Consider the following 24713-nt stretch of genomic DNA (forward strand, 5'->3'; position numbering starts at 1 on the left):
AATGTTTAAAATAGAGTTATATTACATATTTTATTTCTAATATATTATTATTTAAATATTATTATTTATTTTTACCATTCAGAGAAAAACATTCATTTAGTGCGAAATGCAGAGCGCCGGAAGCAAAATGGCTGGTGACGCCGATATCGACTTTCTTGGCCTTACTCAGGAACTTGAAGTTCAAGAATTGGAGGTAGAGAGTAATTAACAAGGATCACTGCTTTGAACAAAAAGAACGAAAAATTAAAATTAATTTCCCCAGAAGTTACTGTATTACACGTGGTCTTATAAGTCTCTTAACAGTGCTTGCAAAGCCGACGCAGCCGAGAGCGAGAATTCGGAAAATAGTCTGCAATTTGTGCATAAATTTGGTGAGAGAGAGAGAGAAAGAGCTAACATTTTGAAGGTATTATCACAACATTATCGCTTTAGTTGAGGATAATGATGTTGCCCGTCGGGACTGGCGGCAGTTGCCGATGGCAAACATGGGTTTGCCAAACTGACAAAGAGCTTGCTGATCTATAGTTGAAACCATCGAAAAAGCACAATTGCTGGGTGTTAGTGCAGAAAAGACTAAACTGATGACTAACAACACAAACGCAAACGTCACGATAAGCCAGAGGCAGCCCGCAGTTTCTATTATATGGGGTCATTTCATTATTTTCTCATTATAATAGTGCAGACAGAGGCAGTGCACACAAACGGTAACTGGAGTGACAAAATCTCTGCCATCCTTAAAAGAAGGTCATTGCTTTTCCTTGTCATATTCGTCCTTCTATATGCACATAAGACTTTGAAAGATTTCTTGTTAGGAAAGAGGCTATAGGAGAAACATGTTATTTCTTACACAGACCGACTCACTAACAAGGAAGAATTAAGGTGTAATTTAAAGAGAATTACTCAGATAGTTCAGCCACATGAGTTTCCTGCAGTGAAAAGATGCAAACTTAAGTGGTACAGGTATATCTTGAAATTGTCAGGACTTGTGAAGATGATGCAGGGAACAGAATAAGGGAGACAGAAATTACATGACAAGATCAAAGGTTTTGAAATATGTACACTTTTTAAAATGCACAGTGAGATGGTTTTCAATGTACTTACAAAAAAAAAAAATTCTGTATGTGACAATTTGGAAACATTTTGACATTTGAAATTCTTAAATGAAATATTCAAGTCTAAATTATTTAAGGTTATGGTTGATTATGCATGTGACTACATTTGCTCTGTTACTTTTATCTTTTAAACATGAAGTATTTTTTTTCTGGGCATTTTAGGCACCTGGTGGAGTAGCAACACCGCAGCTGTATGGACAGCTTCTTGCTCTTTACCTCCTTCAAAATGATCTGTGAGTGAATCTTCCCTCTAGTTTTTATTACTCTGAAGTCTTTGTATGCTTGATTTTTTAACATGCTGGTACTGGCTGTCTATTATGATGAGCAAGTGTTGCTGTCTGCTTGTTAGCATAATAACTGCTAGTACTACACTGTAAATACTCTGTGTGGAGTGCATTAAAGTTACTATTGTAATGAAACTATTGAATTTTGGCAAATGGTTAGTCAGTATGACATGCATCATTTAAATATACCATTTATTATGGTAGACAAGATGCTTTCTTAAAATGCACTATGTATTTTTAAAATATGATTTCTGATAAAAGTCACATTAGAGTATAAGCAGTTGGTCAAAATAATGTAACGTAATCGACTAATAAAGACAAAGAGATAAAAAAAGAAAAGGTTAACTTGCCCCAGACATGGTAGCCTCCTGTCATGACCATATCATCCCATGCAAGATCAACACTAAAATGATCTTTGCTGGAATTCGTAATATAGGCAATAATCTCCAAATCAGTCTTTAAAATGTAATTTTTTCAGCACCCGACTTTTGCAAAAGTCATAATAGAGCACAAACTGTCAGCCATAAGTCAATGGAAGTAATCATAATAAAAATGTTTTTATTACAAAATACATCGGTAAAAAAGGTTTGGGGGCACTCACTTGTCACCACTGCACAGTGAGGTTCAGGCCCTAGATCTCATCTAGGACACAGTATGTGACACCCTGTTTGCTGGGCCAGCTGTTGCAGGTTTATCTGGAGACTCCTTTCTTCTCACCCTCCCTTTTCTCTTGTAGTGTGAAATCAAATTTGTGGGTTGTATCAAAGTGCAGGTTGCAGTATGGAAGGTTTTATTGTGAGGAAGTTTTACTGTATTAGTGACTTAGGTACTGCTTTTCCATTAATTTTTCCAACTGAATAAGCAGCAAAATACAATCATGACTGCAAGAACTTCAATACCAGAGTCTGCGTAATCCAGAGAAAATTCATATATATATATGTTCTGTTTGAAATTATATAGACCCATTTACCAAGTGAACAAATACTGTTAGTGAACAAATACTATTAAGATATTTCTATAAACAGATGTAATGCCAAATTTCTATGGAAGAGAATACCACAGAACATCAAAACAGTGAGTTGAAGCTTATATAGAATTTTTGTATTCATTTGATCATTACGTAATGAAGCTGCTTTATATATAAATCCTTTATATTCCTATGTTGTTCACTTTTCTGTAGAAGGCAAGAAAGAGAAAGTTTTATGTGAAGCTGCTGACAGGAAGATTTAATTTGCTTTTTTGTATCAACTATTGAAGCAATGTATTATTCTTTGCATTTGACAGGAGATTTTGGTTTTATTTAGTTATGGACTTATTAATCTGATGCAGCATTATTTTTTAATAAAGGCTTCTTTAGCACATTGGCACTTTGGAGTGGTGATAATGATAATAGTATGAGAGCTTGTATCGTCAAGTATTGCACTTTATTATACATGCCACATATATATATAATGCCTGACATGAAGTTAAATAAAAATGAAGACAGTGGGAAAATGGGTATTAAACTTAAAAGCTTCTGACAACTGAAGAAAACTTGTATTAGGAATAAAGATAGTTCTGAAAGCACTTACTTTTTTCCAGCCAATATGCATGTCAGCAATTCACATTTACCAGTTTTGTCTGTACTGCCTTATCCATCTTCTTGTCATTCATAAACCTTTACCTTAAATTCAGCAATGTTTACAGCCTTTATAGGTAGGTTCCAGTGATTGGATACGAAGCTTTTTGTTTACCTTGATACATATACAAATTACAGGCCAACCCTGAGCTAAGTACTATCTGGGTTGTGGGTCAGCGAATGTGGCTACGTGACTTGCCTGGGGTGTATGAAGCTCTGAAAAAGGAATGGAGTGAGGCAGTTAAACCAATCATGATGGCACTCAGAGGTTTGATTTTTTAAAAATTTTAAATAGAAATGTATTTGTAAGTACCTTTATTCTATCTGACCGAGTCAACACAGGTTTATTCTAATAGTAGTCACAGATGCTGCCAGCCCAAGAATGAATAACTCTGACTCTGTAACTCAGGATGATGCCCTGGGTCTGCAGTTTACCTGATGCTTGACATAGCCCCTTCCATTTTGGAGGAAAAAAAAAAAGACTCGCTTAAGCAGTCTACAGCTAAGACTTCACCAACTGTGCCATATAGCTTCTATGTCAGACTCCACAGAGCAACATTTCCTTAGCATGCATGTGGAGGGGTAGAGGGGAATCAGCCTTTGCCATACTTGTTGCTGGCACATGACTTGTCAGGCCATCTTGATTTGCCATTTTCATATGCAGCAGAACTTCTTTCATCTGGGCATGCATTTTTTGCACAGATCTTTATGTTGTAAAACTTTCTAGAGAAACATTTCAGCTAATTAATTACATTGATGTAACAGATCCAGGAGGCATCTTAATTCTTAGGTGATTGGTCTTTGTGTGGCGATAGCTGACCTCATTCCCTTGAGCAGATTTCAGGTGCACGCTCTTCAGTCTGAGGGGCCCTATTAGTCCATGACAACAATCTCTCTTTGTACAGATATGCTGACCACTGGCTTGGCAGCCCATCTTTTCCCTGACTTCCTTCTCACCTCCAGCCTGCAGTCACACGTTTATTCTGCTTATGTTTTATTTTTATTGGAAATACTGAGGCTTTGTATTTGGAACATCGACTTTTGGATTAGTCACTGTTTTTGCCTGTTTTGTACTAATGAGAGTTTTATTAAAAAATTTTCATGCATAACATAATGTAAAAGATAAAAGAGAATTATAACCATCAAACATCGTCAAAATGAACTGTCTAGGGTTAATTTTTACAATGAACATATTGGTCCCAGCTGCCGCCCCTTGAGTCAGTCACAGTACACTCCCTGGATGCAGTGTCTTAGTAGTTAAAGTAGATGTGAGTTGTGTCTTAAAGAGTATTATAATAGGATAAATCTAGAATTCAGTTTTCAGAAGTTAGTTTTATAGAAAGGGAAGTTATTGATGGCTGTGAAAGAATAGTAAACTTGATTTGTGGATGTTTTACAGCATTACTACATTATTATATCTGGCATTTCAGATAGTGTCCACAAGAAGGCCTTTAACCTTGTCCGATTAGGTTACTCATCCATCAGTGTTGAAGACTTTTCTTTGTTTGTGGGTCTGTCTACTTCTGATGCTAAACAAGGTATTACTTGAACTTGATAACTTCCAAGAAAAGAAAAAAGAAAGATTGTCTCAAAAGTTGCCCTTAAATTTTATGTTTATATATTATAATTATGGATTTTATAAATCACAGATGACATCAGCTTAAAGCCAAATTTTTAAAAACCAAAATGTGAATAAGCTTCTGGAACATGGTAAATTGGTTCTTGCATGAATGTGGTGAATCATTTGCATGAATCATTTTTCTCTTGTCACATAGCAGAAGCAGTGGTTGGTTAGTAATTATATTTGACAGCTTTTTGCTTTTTATTTATTTTAGCTGCTCTTCAAGATGGTTGGATGCTTGATTCACAATCTCGTTTTCTAACACCAAAGAAATTAGGTGAGCACTGGGCAAAGGAGTGGTTTTTTTTTTTTTTTTTTTTTGAAGGTTGGGGGTTAATTTTCAATGAATTAATCATTTTTGTAGAAAGTTGAAGATTTTAAGATGCAAAATAAGTTTTTTAAACCCCAATTTAGTGATATACAGGATGTTTCAGAGTACTTTTTTGTGTTTTAAATACCCTATATTTCATATAACACGAATCTGTTAAGTTTTAATTGTAAAACATGTATCTTGTGCTTGTTACAGAGTCAGTCATCACTGCCTCACTACCAAGTGAGCAACATTTATCAATTCTAACTGATTACGTCAGTTTCCTGGAGAATTAAGAAAAAAGCTGTCAGCATGATCCAAGTTTTCTGCAGTAAGATGTCTAGTTCAAGGAAGAAGGCACACAATAAGTAAAATGTCATTTTTTAAAAAGGAACATTTGATAAATGTGATAAACCTTGTGATTATCACACATCAAACCACTGCAGAAGAGGGTGAGAAATGCACACTAAGTAAACTGTTGATGGGAAAGTTTTTTGAGTAAAAGGTCCATTTGTGCATGTCAGTTCTATAGGAAGCTGAATTGAATTATGGTCATCATAGGAGTATGGAAGATTTGTAAACAGTCTGACATCAGAGATGTAAATATGCACAAGAACAGGTTAGATCAAAGATACAGATTTCTTGACTGCCAAATATTGTCACTTGGAAGTAGTTGTAATCTCAATTAGACCTAGTCCAACTTAATTTTATGATCTTTTTGAAAAGAACAAAGATTTTTAAAAAATCACTTCAGATGACTGTGAAGGCTGCTTTTCTGCTTTAAAAAATTTCTAAATGTAACAACAGCATGTTAGGATACAAGTAGATTAACTTTAGTTTGCCAACTCATTGTCTCATTAAGCGGGTGAAGTATGGAAGAGAAGCTTAATCTATTTGTACATGTATGTGTTAGAGGGAGTGTGTGTGAGAGAGAAAGAGGGAGAGTGTGCAACAGAGAAAGGGCTAGAGGGGAAGAAAGAGAGCGAGAGGCGTATGTGCAAGCTTTTTTGTTGCAATTTTGAAATAAAAGAGCTACTCTTGTGTGCAGGATTTATTATGTCTGTAGGATTGTGTGTGATTGATAACATTTGAGATACTGTGGGATGCATAAGGGTCGAACTTTTAGCTTGTGACGAGAAAGAATGGTTTGACCCAAGTGAGAAAGGTAAGCAGCACATAGTGCTGATGACCCTAGTGGTCATTTTCACTAAATGCTTCCTTCTGGCCCAACAATTACCTTCGCCATATAAAATTAATTCTTTTGTGTCAGATGGTGAAAGTATGATATTTTAAGTTGGTTTGCAAGTTTAACCTGATTCTAAAAGACCAAACAAGAAAATCATATTTGCCTAAATATTAACACTAGACAGCCATTTGAAAAATATGCTTCATTCAAACAGGTTCAGACTGCATCACAACTGTGTGACTACTTACACCTGCAGATTTGTTTAAATATTTCCAGGATCTTTCCCAATAATGATTCATCTTTGCTTTGTTTCACTACCTCTCATCTCATCCTTATCACTCTTTCTCCTCCCATAATAATGATAATAAAGCTCATACACCCATTAAAATGGCAGGCTCAATGTGATTTACAAAAAGTAAAAAAGTACTAAAAAGAAGATTTTTGCATTAATTTTCCAAAATTTTAATTGTCCTGAAAGCAATGTCGTTGTCTTGTTGCTCTCGCAAAGGAGGAAGCAGACGACAAATTTCGAGCATGGCTCTGTAAGTTCATTTCATTGATATAGGTGATATAAACCTCACCTGGAAATTTCAGCTTTCAAAACTCATCCGTTAATTAATTATTCGCTAGCTAAGTACGTGATTCGTACCTGCGATCAACGAGCGCCGCTATTACGTCACGTTGGTACACCGTTCAAAACATTGCCAGCCGTCAACACCAATTAGAGCGACATTTCGGGTTATTCGGACGTTGAAAGTCGGCATTTCTCGTGCAAAAGTAGCAGTTTTTCAGAACCACGAGAAATGCAGGCTGTCAGCGTCCGAATAATCTGTCGCTCGTTCTCTCTCTCTCTGATTGGTGTTGACTGCAGGCAACGTTGTGAATGGTGTACCAACGTGACGTAGTACACTGTTACGGCGTTCGTTAATTGATCATAGGTGCGAATTGTAGCGCATAATTAATTGATGGATGGGTTTTGGAGGCTGAAATTTACAGGTTAGTTTTAGATCGCCCATATCTACTGATCCCTCACTCGAGTTTGTCATCGACAGTCAATGCAAAATAATATAAATAATAATAAAATTCAAGTCAATAAAATTTCAGCAGCTTTATTCTGAATATTGATTATTTACCTCGTCTTTATTAAGGTGACCAGACGTCCCGCTTTAGGCGGGACAGTCCCGCTTTTGACCTCGTGTCCCGCCTGCTCATCGGGCGGGACGCCCAATGTCCCGCTTTCTGGCAAGTCCATCAAATGTCCCTGTTGTCTTTAAAAATCGGAATATCGTACGCTGATTCGGCGTTCTTTTGACGGTGACGACACCATCATCGGCACATGTCCCGCTTTCGACCCCGAAAAGTCTGGTCACCTTATCTTTATAGTACCGAGTTCTAAACAATTCATGTCGTCCCGCGAATTGAACCACTTATCACTCATGTAAACCCGGGGGCATCGTGAACTCTAAACTTGACTCACTCAGTCGCTAGATATAATTTATACCCTCTCATCGCAAGGTGGTGGACGTTGAGTGCAGATAACCAAAGGATCCACAAAGAAACAAGAGGACAAAGTGCTTTCAAAGTAACCAATACCATCTTTAAGGTCAACTTGCATAATCAGAAGTTGTAGTAGTACTCACAATGCTGCAAGCAAGATTTATATATCCTACCAACAAGATCACGACAGGTAACCATTTATTTACGTAAGGTCGTAGCGAGGTCAAACGTTGTCAAGGCCAAAGGGGATTGGGGAACAAGGCCAAGTATCTTGTCTTTGAAGATGCGCAGAGGTGAAGTTCCTTACCATTATTTGTTAATCTGTTTTCATCTCGTCCCGTTAACGTTCGTTTATTGCTTGTCCAGTCTCTTCACTTCCAGCGAAACCTGATTGCAGTAAGCATGATAATTGTCGTCCACACCTTGTTTTATTGTGCAGACGATACAGAAAGTGGTCATAAACTTTGTCTTTATGCGCATGTGCAAACGATGCTGCGACGGTCATTCCCTCCCAGATATCGCAGCATGTGACAAAGGCAAGCGACGAAAGCACACCTGTGTTCTTCTCAGCAAAGGATGTTTGTTACTTGTCCCTCAAAATGATTCGCTCAATGTAAATTTTTATTGCTAGGAAACGTTGTCCTACATTAATGGAATTTCGAGATCCGCCTGCGGTTGCCCTGGCCGGACCTGACCAAGTGATGTCGAGGCCTGACACGTCACGCGCTCCAACGTTCCTCTTTGTTCAAGAGAAATCCGTGTCTGTCCCGGAAGAACATACTAGGGTCGTTCTAAAAAAGTCTCAGCCTCACGCATAAGAAGAATCATAGTTGACCACTTTTGTTGTGCTAACTCATACTACTTCTTATAAAACTAGAAAAACTAGTACATATTTCTGTTTTAAATTGTGTGCGTGTGAGTGTCGGCTCCTCGCGACTTCACAATGATGCTCAATAAAGTGAACGTTTGAAAGCAATAATTCCAAATTTCATTGCTCGACATTGCTCGTTCATTTTATAGAGCGCATTCTTACACACCTACACAGACAACACCTACACACAGCCTTACATAAATGTACATACACGTGCATACAGTAGTACACAAAACGTAAACAGAATGCGAATAGGATTGTGTGGTTTCGATAAATTTTATGAAAATATCCACACGATTCAAACTGACTCATTCTAGAAGTTTGAACAAAAATTGAGAATACAAGGTATAAAAATATATAATAAAATCCTATATGTCCTATAAAAATATTCAAACCATTCACAAGGTTCTGATTCTGGTTGTTTCGACTACAAAACAACTCACCTCGTCAGTCATCAATGGTAAGCGAAGAAATAGAAAGATATTTCGCTGAACAAGGCTCTACATTCAGTCATGGCATGTGCTTGCTTAAAGACTTTCTTCATATAAGTATCAAGTATGATATGTTGGCTTCTTTGGCTTAACTGTTTTTCACAATTGTGACCACCACACATTTGATTTAGATGTCAATTGTTGAAAGCTGCTGTATAGAGTTGAGCTAAACATCTGGAACAAAACAGACATTTTAAAAACTAACATACAACAAAAAGTGTGCACATAAACAGTGAATGTGTGCTATTCCCATAACAAATAAGAAGCTGAAATGCCTATTATATTTGGCTAGATAATGCTACAGAAATAGTTAAATAGTTTACTGTTTTCTCACTCAGACTGAGAGGATCACATACTGAAGATTGTGTAAGCAGTCAAGAGCACGGAGCCACACACAGTGAGGAGGTTGAGGGACACAGACCTTGAGGCGGCGTTTAAACCTTGTAGAAAAACAAATACAAGCAGCAACAGTAACTGTAACAAAATACTATACATTACAGGGCTTCTGCTAAGGCTAAATTCGTTGGGGTCCCAGGGACCCCTTCTTCAGATTTTTAAGGGGTCCCTGTTCTTCGCCCAAATTTGAAGGGGACCCCATTGACGAAAATTGAAGGGGTCCTCCGAACTTTTAATGCGTACTGTACGCAATTTGTTGCGTAAGCAGAAGCCGTGTCATACATTATAACAGGAAATATTTTATATATTACTTAAAGAAATATTTGTATATTATTTAAAATATTTTATATTTAAAGGAAATATTTTATTTTACTAGGATATACATTAAGCTCTTTCTCACTCACTCATTCACGCACGTACGCACACACACAGCCAGTCATGAATGGCGTATAAACATAAATTCTGTACAGGTAGTATGTGACATAACATTGCTGTAAATTCTGTACAGGTAGTATGTTACTAACATTGTCATCATTGTCTCCAAACCCTACTCTATATACAAGTGCTGCGTTGCCGTGTCACACGTGAGTTCGACTTAGGATCAGCTGGAGGCTAAAGATTTGCATGTCACTACCTGGATCATTACCAATGACAGCTTGCTGTGGATCGATGACTGCGAATGATTGATCACTTGCTGTAAAAGGCAGGCGATGCAGAGGCTTGCAATCTGGCCTTCACTTCATGCTCTGATGACTGTTAGCTAATAGATGTCAGTGCCGCTACAGTCACTAAGCAACGGAATTTATATCCTTTTATTTATAACCTAAAGAATGTATCTAGTTTCTGTAGGTGATACCCAGCAGACAGGAAATATCACATTAATCATCGGTTTGATTCTTGGGGGGGGGGGGGGTGTTTTATGATTTTAGCTTCCATGCCTTCCTTTCTCTAGGAAATAAAAGAGCATCACAGTACATGTTGTTGGGATAAAATGCTGTTTATATTAACACATATGACAATTATCTACTTACTACAAAAAACACCATTATCCTTCATATTTTTTTCCAACATTGGGTAATATGACGACAACTCTACCTTGCAAGTCTCCTCAATACAGTTCACATAAGTCTGTAAAAGGCTGCAAGAAAAGGTATTTCTTCTTATATTCTGTGCATAATCGCATTTTAGTCTAAAGCTAAGGAAATATTTCAAGCTTGAAAAATGACAACACTAATTGAGATAAATTATTGAACACTTTTAACTATTCTATATATGGCTAGCCGTTTTATATCTACCTTTTTAGTTTCTGAAATAATAAAACACTGGCAATTTAACACTTTTATGAAATGGTAGCGTTTGAGTTTGCAATCAAGAAAAACTCAAAATGAATCAATTATATTAAGCACAATATATGTATAAACTCAAGTAAATGAATAGGAAAACAATGAGCTATGTTAAGAACATAGGGAAATATTTCTTTTATTCTTTATATTTGCAAAAAGAATAGTTTTGTAACACACGGGCAGATCTCATCTGTACTTTTTACTTCAGCCGATTCAAAAGAATTCATGCATGTTGTGGTGCAGTCGCAGTGTGCGAGGTTTATGAAGAAGGCTGCAAATAATTGTGAATAAGTTGTTGTAGAAACTAATACACCAAAAATAAGAAATAGTTTAATCATTACGGCATGACATTTTAAACCAGATCAATGAGAAAGAAATAAGACGATGAGCTTGTACATACATGTTTGATCCTCTGAAAAAGTGACAAGGACTTCTCTTAAACAAAACAACAACTTTACCCTTTTGGTCTCTAGAAACATTCTAGAATACAACGAAATGACTTAAGGAACTGTTTCTTTTTGGGGATCGATCTTTACAGTGAATATATATGTGGACGTTATTACCAGAGTATCATTTGTGAAAAGTCTGAGATATAAATTTGTGTTTGAAAAAGATATTTCTCAACAACATGTAAAAAAAAAATCAAATGAATAATTTATATTTGACAGGTCTTTTGTGAATATATAAACTTATACTTCGTTCCAACTTTTAAATAGAAAATTGATCAAGTATGAATACCTATTATAGTAAAAGTAAAGCGTTTTTATATTAAGTTATCCCCATGTAAGACGGACGCACACGCACACACATTTACATGCACACGCGAACACACACACACATACACTTAGGCGCTTGCTTCCATAACCTTATGCAAATAACATGCACACATGCATTATGCTTCAACGTACCACATAAAACTATCACTCCAAATAAGAGATGAAACACTCACCAACGACAAGGCAAAGTAGCAAAGGGTCATTTATGGTTGAATAAATTACAAACATCTACTGATTGAAATTAACGGTTCAACACTCACCACTGGAAATACAGAGTGACAACACGTACTTCATGATGAACAGATTAACAAACTTTGAGATATTTTAGACCGTTGTCGCAATACAGTTTGTAACTGAACACACAAGGACAGACAGCATCACAATGACCCACTGAGGCTGTTTGTGTGTTCATGTACTCCACTCGCCATGGAGCACGGAACGTCTCAACGATTGGCTCCCGATTTTGTAACGTATGCGTGACGTATTAGCCACAATCTTATCGACTATCATCGCTGACGATTTATTAATAAATATCATTTGTTTAATCTCGTAACTAAAATTTTGTGTGAACACCCACACACTCAACACATCTTTACATCCATAGACACATTGTTTTGCCGTCTATGAGCTTAGCTAAAATGTTTTTCTGGTAAAAATGGGAAAATCAGGGAAGAGTGTCTCGTCATCGTTGTTATTAAGTGATATCCAGACATCTTAATGCTGCTTTACCAGGCGGAGTATGGACAGCGTATCATAATTACAAAGACAAGGCCCTTATCCTTGAATTCCTCAATCTAGACGGGGTACCCCTCTTTGTAAGTACGGGTCCAATTTGAATCGCACTGAACAAACAAACAAACAAAAAAAAAAAGACCTTGTCTTTCCAGGAAACCAGCTTCTTTTTCTTTCGTTTCCGACACTGTCAGAGTTGAAGTACGGCAAGACTGCGTTAAAGCACACTGTGAAACCTGCTACCCACCAGCGAGTGACCCATACAAGCACTTGAAGAGATGTACTTGTTTAAAAGGTCAAAATTGTCAACATGGCGCACTTTGGTAACGATTGGCTGGATTATGTGTAATATGAAATAACTGAGAATGCATGGAGTATGCAATTGAGTGTGTCAAGGAGTATTTAATGGAGTATTTAAAAGAGTATACAATGGTTGTCATGACTGGAGGTATTATCTGAATTTTCTTGTTGTTCTCGTCGTCGTTATTGTTGTTGTTGTTGTTGTTGTTGTTCTTGTTCTTGTTCTTGTTGTTGTTCTTCTTGCCATCGTAATTTACTTTTCAGACTGCGAAAGAGTTTTTCATCTTTGCTTTGTTTCACTACCTCTCATCTCATCCTTATCACTCTTTCCCCTCCCATAATAATGATAATAAAGCTTATCTACCCATTAAAATGGCAGGTTCAATGTGATTTACAAAAAGTAAAAAAATACTAAAATTATATTAATATTCATAATCAGCATACTAAACACAGTAATTTAAAACATCTTAACGCATGTTAATTGTCGTCCACACCTTGTTTTATTGTGCAGACGATACAGAAAGTGGTCATAAACTTTGTCTTTATGCACATGTGCAAACGATGCTGCGACGGTCATTCCCTCCCAGATATCGCAGCATGTGACAAAGGCATGCGACGAAAGCACACCTGTGCTGTTGTGTACTCGTATGTGTTCTTCTCCGCAATGGACGTTTGTTACTTGTCCCTCAAAATGATTCGCTCAATGTAAATTTCTATTGCTATGAAACGTTGTCCTACATTAATGGAATTTCGAGATCCGCCTGCGGTTGCCGTGGCCGGACCTGACGAAGTGATGTCGAGGCCTGACACGTCACGCGCTCCGAACGTTCCTCATCCCTGCAGAAGATACTAAGGAGTGGCGCCATTAAACCCCGTTTCCTTGTGTTCCACAATAATTATATTTCTGTACTTCAAAAATCACGCTGATAGGAATCTCTAAGCTTAGCAAGAAGGGATTGGTAGCAACTAGCTTTGTGATTTCCAGTTACAGAAACAGTAGGTTGTGGTCAGTACCAACTGCCCAACGCTCATTCAGACTGTCAGAAAGGTCGATCATTTTTGTAGACATCTACTGCAATACCAGATTATCACCCAACATTTGAGTCTAGGGCACAGACTCGTGTGGATAAACCTAGTTGGCAAGCCGATTGCCACTTTATGTTTGAATAGATTACACATTATTCCCTTAGAAAGTTATAGTGTCTCTTTGAACTTATGCTACGTTTAGTAATAATGAGAACTTACAATACACAGCATCACGACCAAGACAGATCACAGTCTCTGCGCAGACCATTAATGATAAATGTTTTTTCAAAAAATATTTTCAAATTTCAGACGTCTAAAGAATGATACTGTAGTATTAACGTCCACTTATAAATATGTACTGTAAAGATCAATTCCCACAAAGAAACAGTTCTCTAAGTCATTTCTCTGCATGCACTGGAGTGTTTCTAGAGACCAAAGGACAGTGTAAATTTGTTATTTTGTTACATTGCTCTCACATTTTATAGAACGCATTCTCACACACCTACACAGACAACACCTACACACAACCTTACATAAATGTACATACACGTGCATACAATAGTACACAGAACGTAAATAGAATGTGAATAGCATTGTGCGGTTTTGATAAATTTAATGCAAATATCCACACGATTCAAACAACTGACTCATTCTAGAAGTTTAAACAAAAATTGAGAATACAAGGTAAGGATTGTCCTAAAAAATATTCGAACCATTCACAAGGTTCTGATTCTTGTTATTTTAACTACAAAACTCACCTCGTCAGTCATCAATGGTAAGCGATGAAATATTAAAAAAAAAATATTTCGCTGAACAAGGCTCTACATTTATTCGTGGCACATGCTTTCTTAAAGACTTTCTTCATATAAGTATCAAGTATGATATGTTGGCTTATTAGGCTTAACTATTTTTCACAATTGTGACCGCGACACATTTATTTTATATGTCAATTATTAAAAACTGTTGTGTAGAGTTGAGCTAAACATCTGGAACAAAACAGACATTTTAAAAACTAACATACAACAAAAGTTGTGCACATAAACAGTGAATGTGTGCTATTCCCATAACAAATAAGAAGCTGAAATGCCTGTTATATTAGGTTAGATATTGTTACAGAAATAATTAAACAGTTCACTGTTTTGTCACACAGACTGAGAGGATCACATGCTGAAGATTCTGTAAGCAGTCAGCAGCACGGAGCCACACACTGTGAGGAGGCTGAGGGACACAGACCTTGAGGCGGCGTTTAAACCTTGTAGAACAACAAATACAAGCAGCAACAGTAACTGTAACAAAATACTATACATTATAACAGGAAATTTATATATATTACTTAAAGAAATATTTGTATATTATTTAAAATATTTATAGCTAGAGGAAATATTTTATTTTACTAGGATATACTTTAAGCTCTTTCTCACTCACTCATTGACGCACCTACGCACACACACAGCCAGTCATGAATTGTGTATAAACATAAATTCTGTACAGGTAGTATGTGACATAACATTGCTGTAAATTCTGTACAGGTAGTATGTTACTAACATTGTCATCATTGTCTCCAAACCCTATTCTATGTACAAGCGCTACGTTGCCGTGTCACACGTGAGTTCGACTTAGGATCAGCTGGAGGCTAAAGATTTGCATGTCACTACCTGGATTGTTACCAATGACAGTTTGCTGTGGATCGGTGACTGTGAATGATTGATCACTTGCTGTAAAAGGCAGTCGATACAGAGGCTTGCAATCTGGCCTTCACTTCATGCTCTGATGACTGTTAGCTAATAGATGTCAGTGCCGCCACAGTCACTAAGCAACGGAATTTATATCCTTTTATTTATATCCTAAGGAATGTGTCTAGTTTCTGTAGGTGATACCCAGCAGACACTAAATATCACATTAATCATCGGTTTGATTCTGGGTGGGTTTTATGATTTTAGCTTCCATGCCTTCCTTTCTCTAGGAAATAAAAGAGTATCACAGAACATGTTATTGGGATAAAATGCTGTTTATATTAACACATGAAAATTATCTACTTACTACAAGAAACGCCATTATCCTTCATAAGTTTTTCCAGCAATGGGTAATATGACGACAGCTCTACCTTGCAAGTCTCCTCAAGACAATTCAGATAAGTCCGTATAAGACTGCAAGAAAAGTTATTTCTTCTAATATTCTGTGCATAATCGCATTTTAGTCTAAAGGAAATATTTCAAGCTTAAAAAATGACAACACTAATTGAGATAAATTATTGAACACTTTTAACAATTCTATATATGGTTAGCCGTTTATATCTACCTTTTTACTTTCTGGAATAATAAAACACTGGCAATTTAAAACTTTTATGAAATGTAGCCTTTGAGTTTGCAATCAAGGAAAACTCAAAATGAATCAATTATATTAAACATAATATATGTATAAACTCAAGTAAATAAATAGGAAAACAATGAGCTATATTAAGAACATTGAGAAATATTTCTTTTATCCTTTATATTTGCAATAAGAATAGTTTTGTAACACACGGGCAGATCTGATCTTGACTTCTGACTCCTCTGACAGCCGATTGAAGAGAATTCGTGCATGTTGTGGTGCAGTCGCAGTGTGCGAGGTTCATGAAAAAGGCTGCAAATAATTGTTAATAAACTGTTGTAGATTTACACAGAAACTAATAAGAAATAGTTTAATCATTACGGCATGACATTTTAAACCAAATCAATTGAAAGCAATAAGACGATGGGCTTGTATATACATATATGATTCTCCGAAACACGGACTTCTCTTAAACAAAACAACAACTTCCTTTTGGTCTCTAGAAACACTTTAAAATACAACGGAATGACTTAAGGAACTGTTTTAATTTGGGAATCGATCTTTACAGTGAATATATATGTGGACGTTATTACCAGAGTATCATTTGTGAAAAGTCTGAGATATGAATTTGGTTTGGAAAAAGATATTTCTCAACAACATGTAAAAAAATCAATTGAATAATGACATTTGTCAGGTCTTTAGTGAATATGTAAAACTAATACTTCGTTCCAACCTATAAAAAGAAAATTGATCGAGAATGAGTACCTATTATAGTAAAAGTAAAGCGCTTTTATATTACGTTATCGCCATGTAACACGGACGTACACACACGCGCATTTACATGCACACGCGAACATACGCACACACACACATATGTGCTTGCTTCCATAACCTTATGCAAATAACATGCACACACGCGTTATGCTTCAATGTACCACATAAAACTATCGCTACAAACAAGAGATGAAACACTCACCAGCAACAAAGCAAAGTAGCAAAGGGTACTTTATGGTTGAATAAATTACAAACATCTATTGATTGAAATTAACGGTTCAACACTCACCACTGAAAATACAGAGTGACAACACGTACTTCATGATGAACAGATTAACAAACTTTGGAAGATCTTAGACCGTTGTAGCAATACAGTTTGTAACTGAACACACAAGGACAGACAGCATCACAATGACCCACTGAGGCTGTTTGTGTGTTTATATACTCCACTCACAATGGAAGTACGGAACGTAGCAACGATTGGCTCCCGTCTTTTGTAACGTGTGCGTGAAGTAACCAATCAGCCACAGTCTTTTCAACCCCCATCGCTGACGATTTATCTGGGTTGTAATAAATATTATTTGTTTACGCTTTTAACTACAATTTTGCATGAATAGAGCGACTTTTCTAATGTTTACATCGACGCATGATAACGGACAAGCACGAAGACTAACACCTACACACAAAAACCAGACATTAACAGTATACAAAGGACGAAGCAATACTAAGTACTAAGCACTAAGTACTAAGAAGGAATAAAAACATGAATAGAAGACGTAAAGAGGAATCGGGTAACGAACAGTAAGAGGAGCAGGCGGACTAGTCAACAGACGAAAGAAAAGCAAGAGAAAAGGTTAGAAGACTGACGAGCGTTAAGTGCTCGTGAAACAGAGTGTGATTTTACTGCGCGTTTAAGGGATTGGATGGCGGTAAGAGCGGCTATAAAAAGGGTGAAAAGTTTCACTGTTTTCTGCGCATGAATAAAAACTTCTGTCACCATATGTCGCTGCTCTAGTGACAAGTACAGCCAGCATGCTGTGGTTAGATGAAAGACGAAGTTGCTTTGCAACAATGTAGGGAAAAAGGGCATTCCTTTATTTCGTTACACAACACACTATGATAAAAAAAAAACAAAACTCAAGTTCATAAGGATATTACTTACTAAGACATGTCATCTATTCAAACTGAAAGTGTCCATCGGCTTGCCAACTAGGTTTACCCACACCAGCCTGTGCTCTAGACTCAAACACTAGGCGATTACCTGGAATTGCAGCAGATGTCGACATAAATTATCGATGCAGGCGGAACTAGAAATTCGATTAATCTAAGAAAACTTTTTGTAGGAATATAAATCTATATTTAGTGAATCATGTTAAGCAGGTACATTTTGAGGGACAAGAAACGAGAAAACATCAATTACGAGGAAGTCAGGACACTCGTCGGTTGCCTGTGTCTCTTGTCAAAGCAAGATTAGAGCACAAACTTGTAATACTGGACTGCTTGCAGACAATTTTTTTAAATAGCTAACTTCAAAAAACGAGGCTGGTGTATAAAAAGCTTCCGGTTTAGTCACATTCATTGCTTAGGCTCGCCGAGACTAAAAGCGAAGAACTCAGCAAGAGTCTAAGCATTGGTCTTGGCAGACAGACAGCAGTCCACCTATACACGTCCGTGGTTAGAGTGAATTGCATGAAACTTGGTTTGTGTTGGCACAAGCACTGAAGCACGAACAGAGTGAGTCCATTTAACGATTAAGGGAAGACTTTTTCTTCTCTTTATCATAAAAAGCAGTCCAGGGCTGGGTATCCCCTGGCCTAATATCTTGCTTACCCCTAACGGCACTCACCACCTCACAATGGCGCTTGATCGTCTTGTTTGCCGTTTATTCCTGGGACGAGACATGGTCTTGAATCGATCAAACCCGTTTGAAATGTATGACAATGTGGATTTGTTTGATCGTTTTCGTTTTCATCGAGCTAATATAATGTAAGAATATAAATAAATATAACAACGTTTAATAAATATCATATTCACTTTTGTGTTATAGTTATCCACAGATAAATACTTAGCCGCCCAGAATGATGAAAGCTGGAAAAGGTTTCTCTCTGTTCACTTTTAACAGTACGAATATCTTTGTATTGCACTCGTTTGCACTTCTCCCCCGTCTCCCTTTATTTTCCTGTCTGCCTTCTTGAACTTGCAAATGTCATGGTTTCAAGACCGCGTGGGCTGCAAGACAGCAACAATGGAATGGATTTTCAATTGGTTAACTACACGATTAACCAATACTGCCAAGGAGTTAAGAAGGTCTCTTAAGACGAAAATTAAGACCGCCTATACAACTAGACCCGCAGATGTAGCTTGCACCTATAGGGTGGTAGTTTAAAGGAAGCTGCACAGATGCTCTAGGGTTAAGTAATATACAGCAATGGCTACAGGGCCTGCATACTGATTCGCAACTTTATAGACATTAATGCATTTCGCGTTGCTTTCTCCACCCTGGCCGAGGCAATGGTTGACCTCGCTACGACCCCTGATGCGACTTGTACCTGTGTGTGTAAAGTTTCTGGCTGTTGGTGATCACAGACGAGGTTAAAGCAGGCAGACTGCATGTATAATTTACGGGCATTGATTGTGTATTTTTTCGTGCTGTTGTTTTTAACTTCTGTTCGGTGCGAGGGGACCTGTGTGTTGTAGCATTCGCGCACGAGCAAACATGACCTTTGATCCACAAGCAATTAAATGACGTCGATCGTTCCTGGAAACTTTACTTCGTTTGCTTTCTTTTCCTCTCTTGTTAGGTTGAAAAGCATTAAAATAGCGTCTGTGCTCAGCGATAGGCTTCATAAAAAATTGGTTGAGGGAATTACAGCAAATATCGACGAAAGCTCGTTCATTTGCACTCCACTTTCTACCTTCTCATCTCACAAAGAAGGGTGAGAGAAATAAAATTCTCTGTCCAGCGCCATTTTTTCAGGTCAGGTGACTAGGTTCTCTCGAAGGAAGCAAAGACAACATTATGAAGTAAAATCATCATATCCAAATGGTGTTAAATAAATAAATAACAATGCAGATAAAGCATAAATCGAATAATCACCAGATCAAAAATCAAAATCACCAGACTTCCGCAAGTCAAGTGGGCTTTGAAAAGAGTTTGAGCATTTACCGTATCCCGACAAAATTAAGGACGAAAGAAAGAAAATAAAGGAGGATATAGGGTGAGGTGTGGGGAGGGGCGGTTGTAGGGAAGCGAAATGGTAAGCTCGAAAGAAAAAAAAATCCTTCACTCCTCCCACATCTACTCTTCAGGCCAGAGGTTGTGTGTATGTGCGCGCGCGCGCGTGTGTGTAGGGTTCAACAGGACATGCAGTCAAGTATTTCAAAATCGTTTCCTTCGTCACCTCCCACACAATACTGACAAGCTCGCTCGGGGTGAAGAGGATAACAAACATCCTGGTACTGACGAAGTTCAATACAGGGACAAAAACTAGTACGACAACCAGGACAAAACAAAGACAGATTTAGACTGATGAAAGAATACAACTTAAAATAATTGCGACAAACTTCCGCGAACTATCGCACGAGTGGCTGCTCCTCTTTTCGCTGTACGGACACGCAGATGACAACAGTGCACCCAACATGAAGCAAGACCACTACAGACCTTTCGCAAGAAGTAATGCACCTAAAATGACAGAGTGAGGTTTATAAGATATTTTTGTCATGTTTGAGAGTTACATTCCTTCGAGTGTCAAGCAGAGGACAAAATACATGCTGACCATTCAACCGTGGGATGAGATGACTTAGGATGGGCATGAGCATAAGCCAGGAACTCGTCATTTTCGTTTTTCCTTTTCCTTCATGCGCTATTTTACAGTTCAAAGGTTCATATTTTCTTGATAGTGAAAGAATGTCCTCTGTGCATACACTAAAAATAGAATGTATCTATTGTGCAAATAAGGATTATTTTGAAGATAAATTTTCTTACTTGTTCCAATGTTTCTATTGTGTGTTAAATTCCATTCAAAAAGCGTTGCTTTCAAAACATTGTTGTTCTACATTGAAACCCCTCAATGCTTACTTAACCAGCTGATGAACGACAACAGTACATTATTCGTTCAGTTTATGTTTCTCTTCAAGAAATGTCTTTGCCATTGGTCCCAATCACTTGAAACAGCGAGTATTTTGTAGAAAAAAAAGCAAAACAACACCCCCTCAAGACTCAGCAAACAATTGCTGTTATTTTAAAGATTAAAGGTGGAGAACATTTTACAATATAACAATGAAATAAGTAAACTAGTTTTAATAAAGTATTTTATATTTATTTTATTAAGGATGCCTCTAAAATAACTGAAGTATTATACACAATGTACATAAACATACGACAAGATATTATATATTCGCTTAGCAATGTTTGACGAAGGTTAGTAAGTGACCGAAAAAAAAAAGAGAGATATAAATATACTTGAATGAACAATTTTCCAGTAGAAAGCTTTTACGCAATGACACTCGTTGCTATGACATTCCATTCGCGCTCTGTCATTGTTTTTTTTCCATTTATTACTTTTTCTCAATTTTCATTGCCTGAACAATTTTTACCTTCCGAAAATGAATCTTCCTTACAAAGAATTGGGTTACAAATCTGGAGCATACCCAGCAATGTAGAAGTTTATTATATAATCAAAAATTAAGCGGAACAAACAGGACAATAAAAATGTGAAACAAAATACTAATCAGTAACATGTTCGATGACAGACTTGATTTAATAACAAAAGTTTAAATGATAGAAGCTCAATGATTTCTCATGCAGCTAGAGAGGATCAGAGATTGAAGATCCCGTATGTTGTGAGCAGCATGGCGCCAAAGACAGCGAGGAGGCTGCCAGAATGAGTTCTGGAGGCAGCATTCAGATCTGGAACAAATAAAATAAAATTATATGACAAACAATTATCATCAAATGAAGGCTAAAAGAAAGTTACTAAAGGAGTAAATTGGAAGAGTAGGGAACCATTGAACGGCAAATTTTGAATTTATGGACGGGGAGGACCTCAGGTAAGTCGGTTCGTGGGAATCATAACATTGGAGGAGGCTTGTACGCCTGAGTTTATCGTTGATCCACCTGAAAATTTCATCTAGTCCACGAGTACTTAGTCCGCTATACAAGAAACGGGAACAAAGCCATATAAACTCACAAACAGATTTTATTTTTGACTTGAAATTTTTTGCTCCCTCATTTACGTTTCGCAGTCGTGTTTCTCTGCACTTATGCTATAATACTTTGTTGTACGTGTTGAAAAAAATCTAACCAATAACACGCATTATTTTAGTACAAATAAGCATAAATAAAGTTATTTATTCACTTACTGCATGAAACGCCATATTGCTTCAGCATTTCCTGAGCCGCTGGATAAAACGGTGACAAATCTACCTGACAAGATGTCTGAAGACAGTCCAGGTATTTATGAAAAATACTGCAACAAGGTGTTAATTTAGAAATAAAATATGCAAAACAATTAAAAACACACTTAAATTGAAAAGGGTAAAATAATTTTCTCATTTAGTCAAGGGATTTTCTTGAAGATATTTAACTTGAAATATAAAAGCTTGAGGGACCGTGGATTGATCAAAGTTGCAAGAGTGCCCCTAGGAGAGACTACGTATTTGCATACATTCAAGTAATAAATAAGAAAACTATGAACTGAGATACAATAAGAACATAGGGGAATGTGAATTTTTCATGCTTCATATTTGTAAAAGTAATAGTTTAATAACACACGGGCAGATTTGAGCTTCAGTTGTTAACCCTTGAGCAGCCGATGTATAAGCGTCCAGACAAGTCGAGACGCAGTTGCAGTGGGTAAGGTTTATAAAGAAAGCTGCAAATAAATGTTGATAAACTGTTTACAGATTTACACAAAACCAATAGAAAATATTTATCACCAGGGCATGACATTTTAAACTAAATAAAGAAAGGAAGCGGTTAAGCAGCATCTTACTATGACAACAAAATTAAATATCACACGCAAGTTTCAACTCAATCGTAATGAATGGCAACCACTACCAGTAATGGACAGCAGGAAATGACGTCAGAGCTACCATTCACGAGCAACTGATGTTCATAATCGTGTTCACTATATCTGAAGAGAGCGAGATGGTACACAATGTCTTCATGTCTCTTGTGCAAAACATTGTGACGAGAATCGCGTAGCGCGTGGCTATGTAGAATATATCACTCCATTACTGACCTTTGTATTACATAACTGAATTATGCTGATGCCAAAGACACCTGGAGTTGTGACGGTGGGCTTGTATATAGATATGTCATCCTCCGAAATAGTGAATCGGACTTCTCTTAAATAAAACAACTTTACCCTTTCTTTTGGTCTCTAGAAACACTCTAGTGCATGCAAGGAAATAAATTAAGGAACTGTTTCCTTTTGGGAGTAGATCTTTACAGTTTATATATATATAGAGAGACGTTAATACCACAGCACTATTTTTTAGAAGTCTAAAATTTGAACATATTTTTTGAAAAATAATTTTCCCAAAACTTGTAAAGTGAATCAAGTGAAATATTTCACACTTGACAGATCATTTGTGGTTGTATAAACTCGTAACTCATTCCAACCTTTAAGTAGATTAAAGATGAATACCTATCATAGTGTAGAGTAGACGAACTGACCCTCGCTAAAGGCCAACACCACGTCCCCCAGCGCCAACTCAGTCTGTTCCTCTTTGGTGTTCTAGGGAGGAAGTTCCCAAGGAAAATTTTCTTCTAAAATTCTAACTCTCGTTCGTCGAGTGCGTTATCTCATCTCTACTTCATGTTTTTTTTTTTTCTTTGCCCCATCCACTACGTACCCGCACTCAGCCGACCTTGGAATCCACAAAGGACCCTGCTTTACTTTCCCAGACAAAAGTGTCTTTTCTTCGGTGCGTCAGCACCACGGATCTTCGTGTGTGTTCTATCTGCTGCTGTCACCACGACATGGACAACACAAATATCTCTCTCGCGCTAGTGATACAGTTCATCTATTTCACACACGTACGACATGCTAGCATTCGTTGGGACTGACACGCTCACACAGGTAAATATGTTCAAAGACAAAGATTTATTTACATAATTTACACATACCACTACTATATCTATTTTAACCTACCTACCTAGCCTACTAAAAAATAGCACCTGGGATGGGGACAAAGGGAGTTGAGTGACGCGAGCCTCTTTCCAGAGGGACCAAAACACCTTGCGGCAAATTGGTACTTCTCACTTGTTCAGAACCAAAGTTTTACTGGTTTTCTAAGCATGACCAGCCTCCTCTCGGTAAACAGGTGCACTGACTTTAGCCTGCTATTTATACTGGACAGTCTGGGTTCTACGTCACACGATGTTGTCGTCCGTCTCGCGCTGCGCCGCTCGCGAGACCAAGTGATGGGGTGGAAGGGGATGCGGGGTGGAGGGAACAAGCTCTGTCAACGGTACACGCTGCCTTAAACAAGCGTTCCCGCTACAATAGTACTGATAAAGCATTTTTATACTAAGCTATACCCATGTACCACATATACACCCGCACGCGTGCACACACACACACATATGAACGCACACACACACACACACGAACGCAGGCACATGATTGAACAACCACATACAGATTATAATATTTGTGCACACATGCATATTATGCTTCAATGTACTACAGAGATCTATTGCTCCTAACAAGAGATGAAACACTCATTGACAAGGCAAAATAGCAACGGGTACTTTATGCTTGAATATACTACAGAAATATATTGATTAAGGCAAAGGGTTAAACATTCACCTGTAAAAATGTAGACTGACAACACGTACTTCATGATGAACAGATTAAAAAACCACTTTGAAAGACTTTGGACCGTTGAAGCAACACCGCCTGTTACTGAACTTAGAAGAACTTTATCAAACTGTCGTGAACATAAGAACATGACATACTTGGCTATTCTGCTTTTATCTTATCGTCCTCTCACCATTGGGGTTGCGAAGGTCTCAAGGATTGGATCTCATTTACTTACCATATGAGTGGCCAATCAGC

At 37.4% G+C, this 24713-nt stretch overlaps 3 protein-coding genes across 10 annotated transcripts; 1 reads left to right on the plus strand and 2 right to left on the minus strand.

Annotated features, from left to right (window-relative positions):
• The first annotated feature begins 83 nt into the window (after positions 1–83).
• LOC112572800 (COP9 signalosome complex subunit 8-like) lies at positions 84–5988 on the plus strand. Its single transcript, XM_025252690.1, has 7 exons — positions 84–193; positions 1275–1345; positions 2422–2470; positions 3153–3282; positions 4445–4552; positions 4850–4912; positions 5162–5988. Exons 1-7 carry the CDS (start codon positions 107–109, stop codon positions 5239–5241), a joined length of 588 nt encoding a protein of 195 aa, XP_025108475.1. The 5' UTR covers positions 84–106; the 3' UTR covers positions 5242–5988.
• Positions 5989–8759: 2771 nt separating this feature from the next.
• Positions 8760–17086, minus strand: LOC112574197. 8 transcript variants are annotated; one of them, XM_025255087.1, is made up of 6 exons: positions 11766–12065; positions 11130–11141; positions 10907–11000; positions 10418–10524; positions 9347–9430; positions 8760–9164 (listed from the first exon to the last, which is right to left on the minus strand). In XM_025255087.1, the coding sequence occupies exons 1-6, from the start codon at positions 11797–11799 to the stop codon at positions 9157–9159; spliced, it is 339 nt and encodes a 112-aa protein (XP_025110872.1). In that variant the 5' UTR covers positions 11800–12065; the 3' UTR covers positions 8760–9156. The 8 variants fall into 8 exon arrangements, 4 of the variants coding, with proteins under 4 accessions (XP_025110872.1, XP_025110888.1, XP_025110897.1 ...); XR_003101383.1 differs by lacking the exons at positions 10418–10524; positions 10907–11000; positions 11130–11141; positions 11766–12065 and adding exons at positions 15604–15710; positions 16086–16185; positions 16937–17086 and having other exon boundaries at positions 9325–9430; XR_003101387.1 differs by lacking the exon at positions 11130–11141 and having other exon boundaries at positions 9325–9430; positions 10482–10524; positions 11766–12021.
• A 3851-nt stretch (positions 17087–20937) lies between these two features.
• On the minus strand, positions 20938–24621 carry LOC112566749. The gene is made up of 4 exons (XM_025243089.1): positions 24465–24621; positions 22421–22520; positions 22009–22115; positions 20938–21556 (listed from the first exon to the last, which is right to left on the minus strand). Exons 1-4 carry the CDS (start codon positions 24604–24606, stop codon positions 21465–21467), a joined length of 441 nt encoding a protein of 146 aa, XP_025098874.1. The 5' UTR covers positions 24607–24621; the 3' UTR covers positions 20938–21464.
• Positions 24622–24713: the final 92 nt, after the last annotated feature.

Source organism: Pomacea canaliculata, linkage group LG1 (assembly GCF_003073045.1).
Source record: "Pomacea canaliculata isolate SZHN2017 linkage group LG1, ASM307304v1, whole genome shotgun sequence".
NCBI lineage: Eukaryota > Metazoa > Mollusca > Gastropoda > Architaenioglossa > Ampullariidae > Pomacea > Pomacea canaliculata.

Coding starts and splice junctions, on each gene's coding strand:
- LOC112572800 (XM_025252690.1), top strand. CDS start 107: ATGCAGAGCGCCGGAAGCAAAATGGCTGGTGACGCCGATATCGACTTT. Junction 4,553..4,849: donor TACTTCTGATGCTAAACAAG/GTATTACTTGAA, acceptor TATTTATTTTAG/CTGCTCTTCAAGATGGTTGG. Junction 4,913..5,161: donor TCTAACACCAAAGAAATTAG/GTGAGCACTGGG, acceptor TGCTTGTTACAG/AGTCAGTCATCACTGCCTCA.
- LOC112574197 (XM_025255087.1), bottom strand. CDS start 11,799: ATGAAGTACGTGTTGTCACTCTGTATTTCCAGTG. Junction 10,525..10,906: donor AGTACAGATGAGATCTGCCC/GTGTGTTACAAA, acceptor CTTTTCTTGCAG/CCTTTTACAGACTTATGTGA. Junction 9,431..10,417: donor GGATAATGGTGTTTTTTGTA/GTAAGTAGATAA, acceptor TTTTTCTACAAG/GTTTAAACGCCGCCTCAAGG.
- LOC112566749 (XM_025243089.1), bottom strand. CDS start 24,606: ATGTTCTTATGTTCACGACAGTTTGATAAAGTTCTTCTAAGTTCAGTA. Junction 22,521..24,464: donor GTCAGTCTACATTTTTACAG/GTGAATGTTTAA, acceptor ATTTATTTGCAG/CTTTCTTTATAAACCTTACC. Junction 21,557..22,008: donor GCAATATGGCGTTTCATGCA/GTAAGTGAATAA, acceptor TATTTGTTCCAG/ATCTGAATGCTGCCTCCAGA.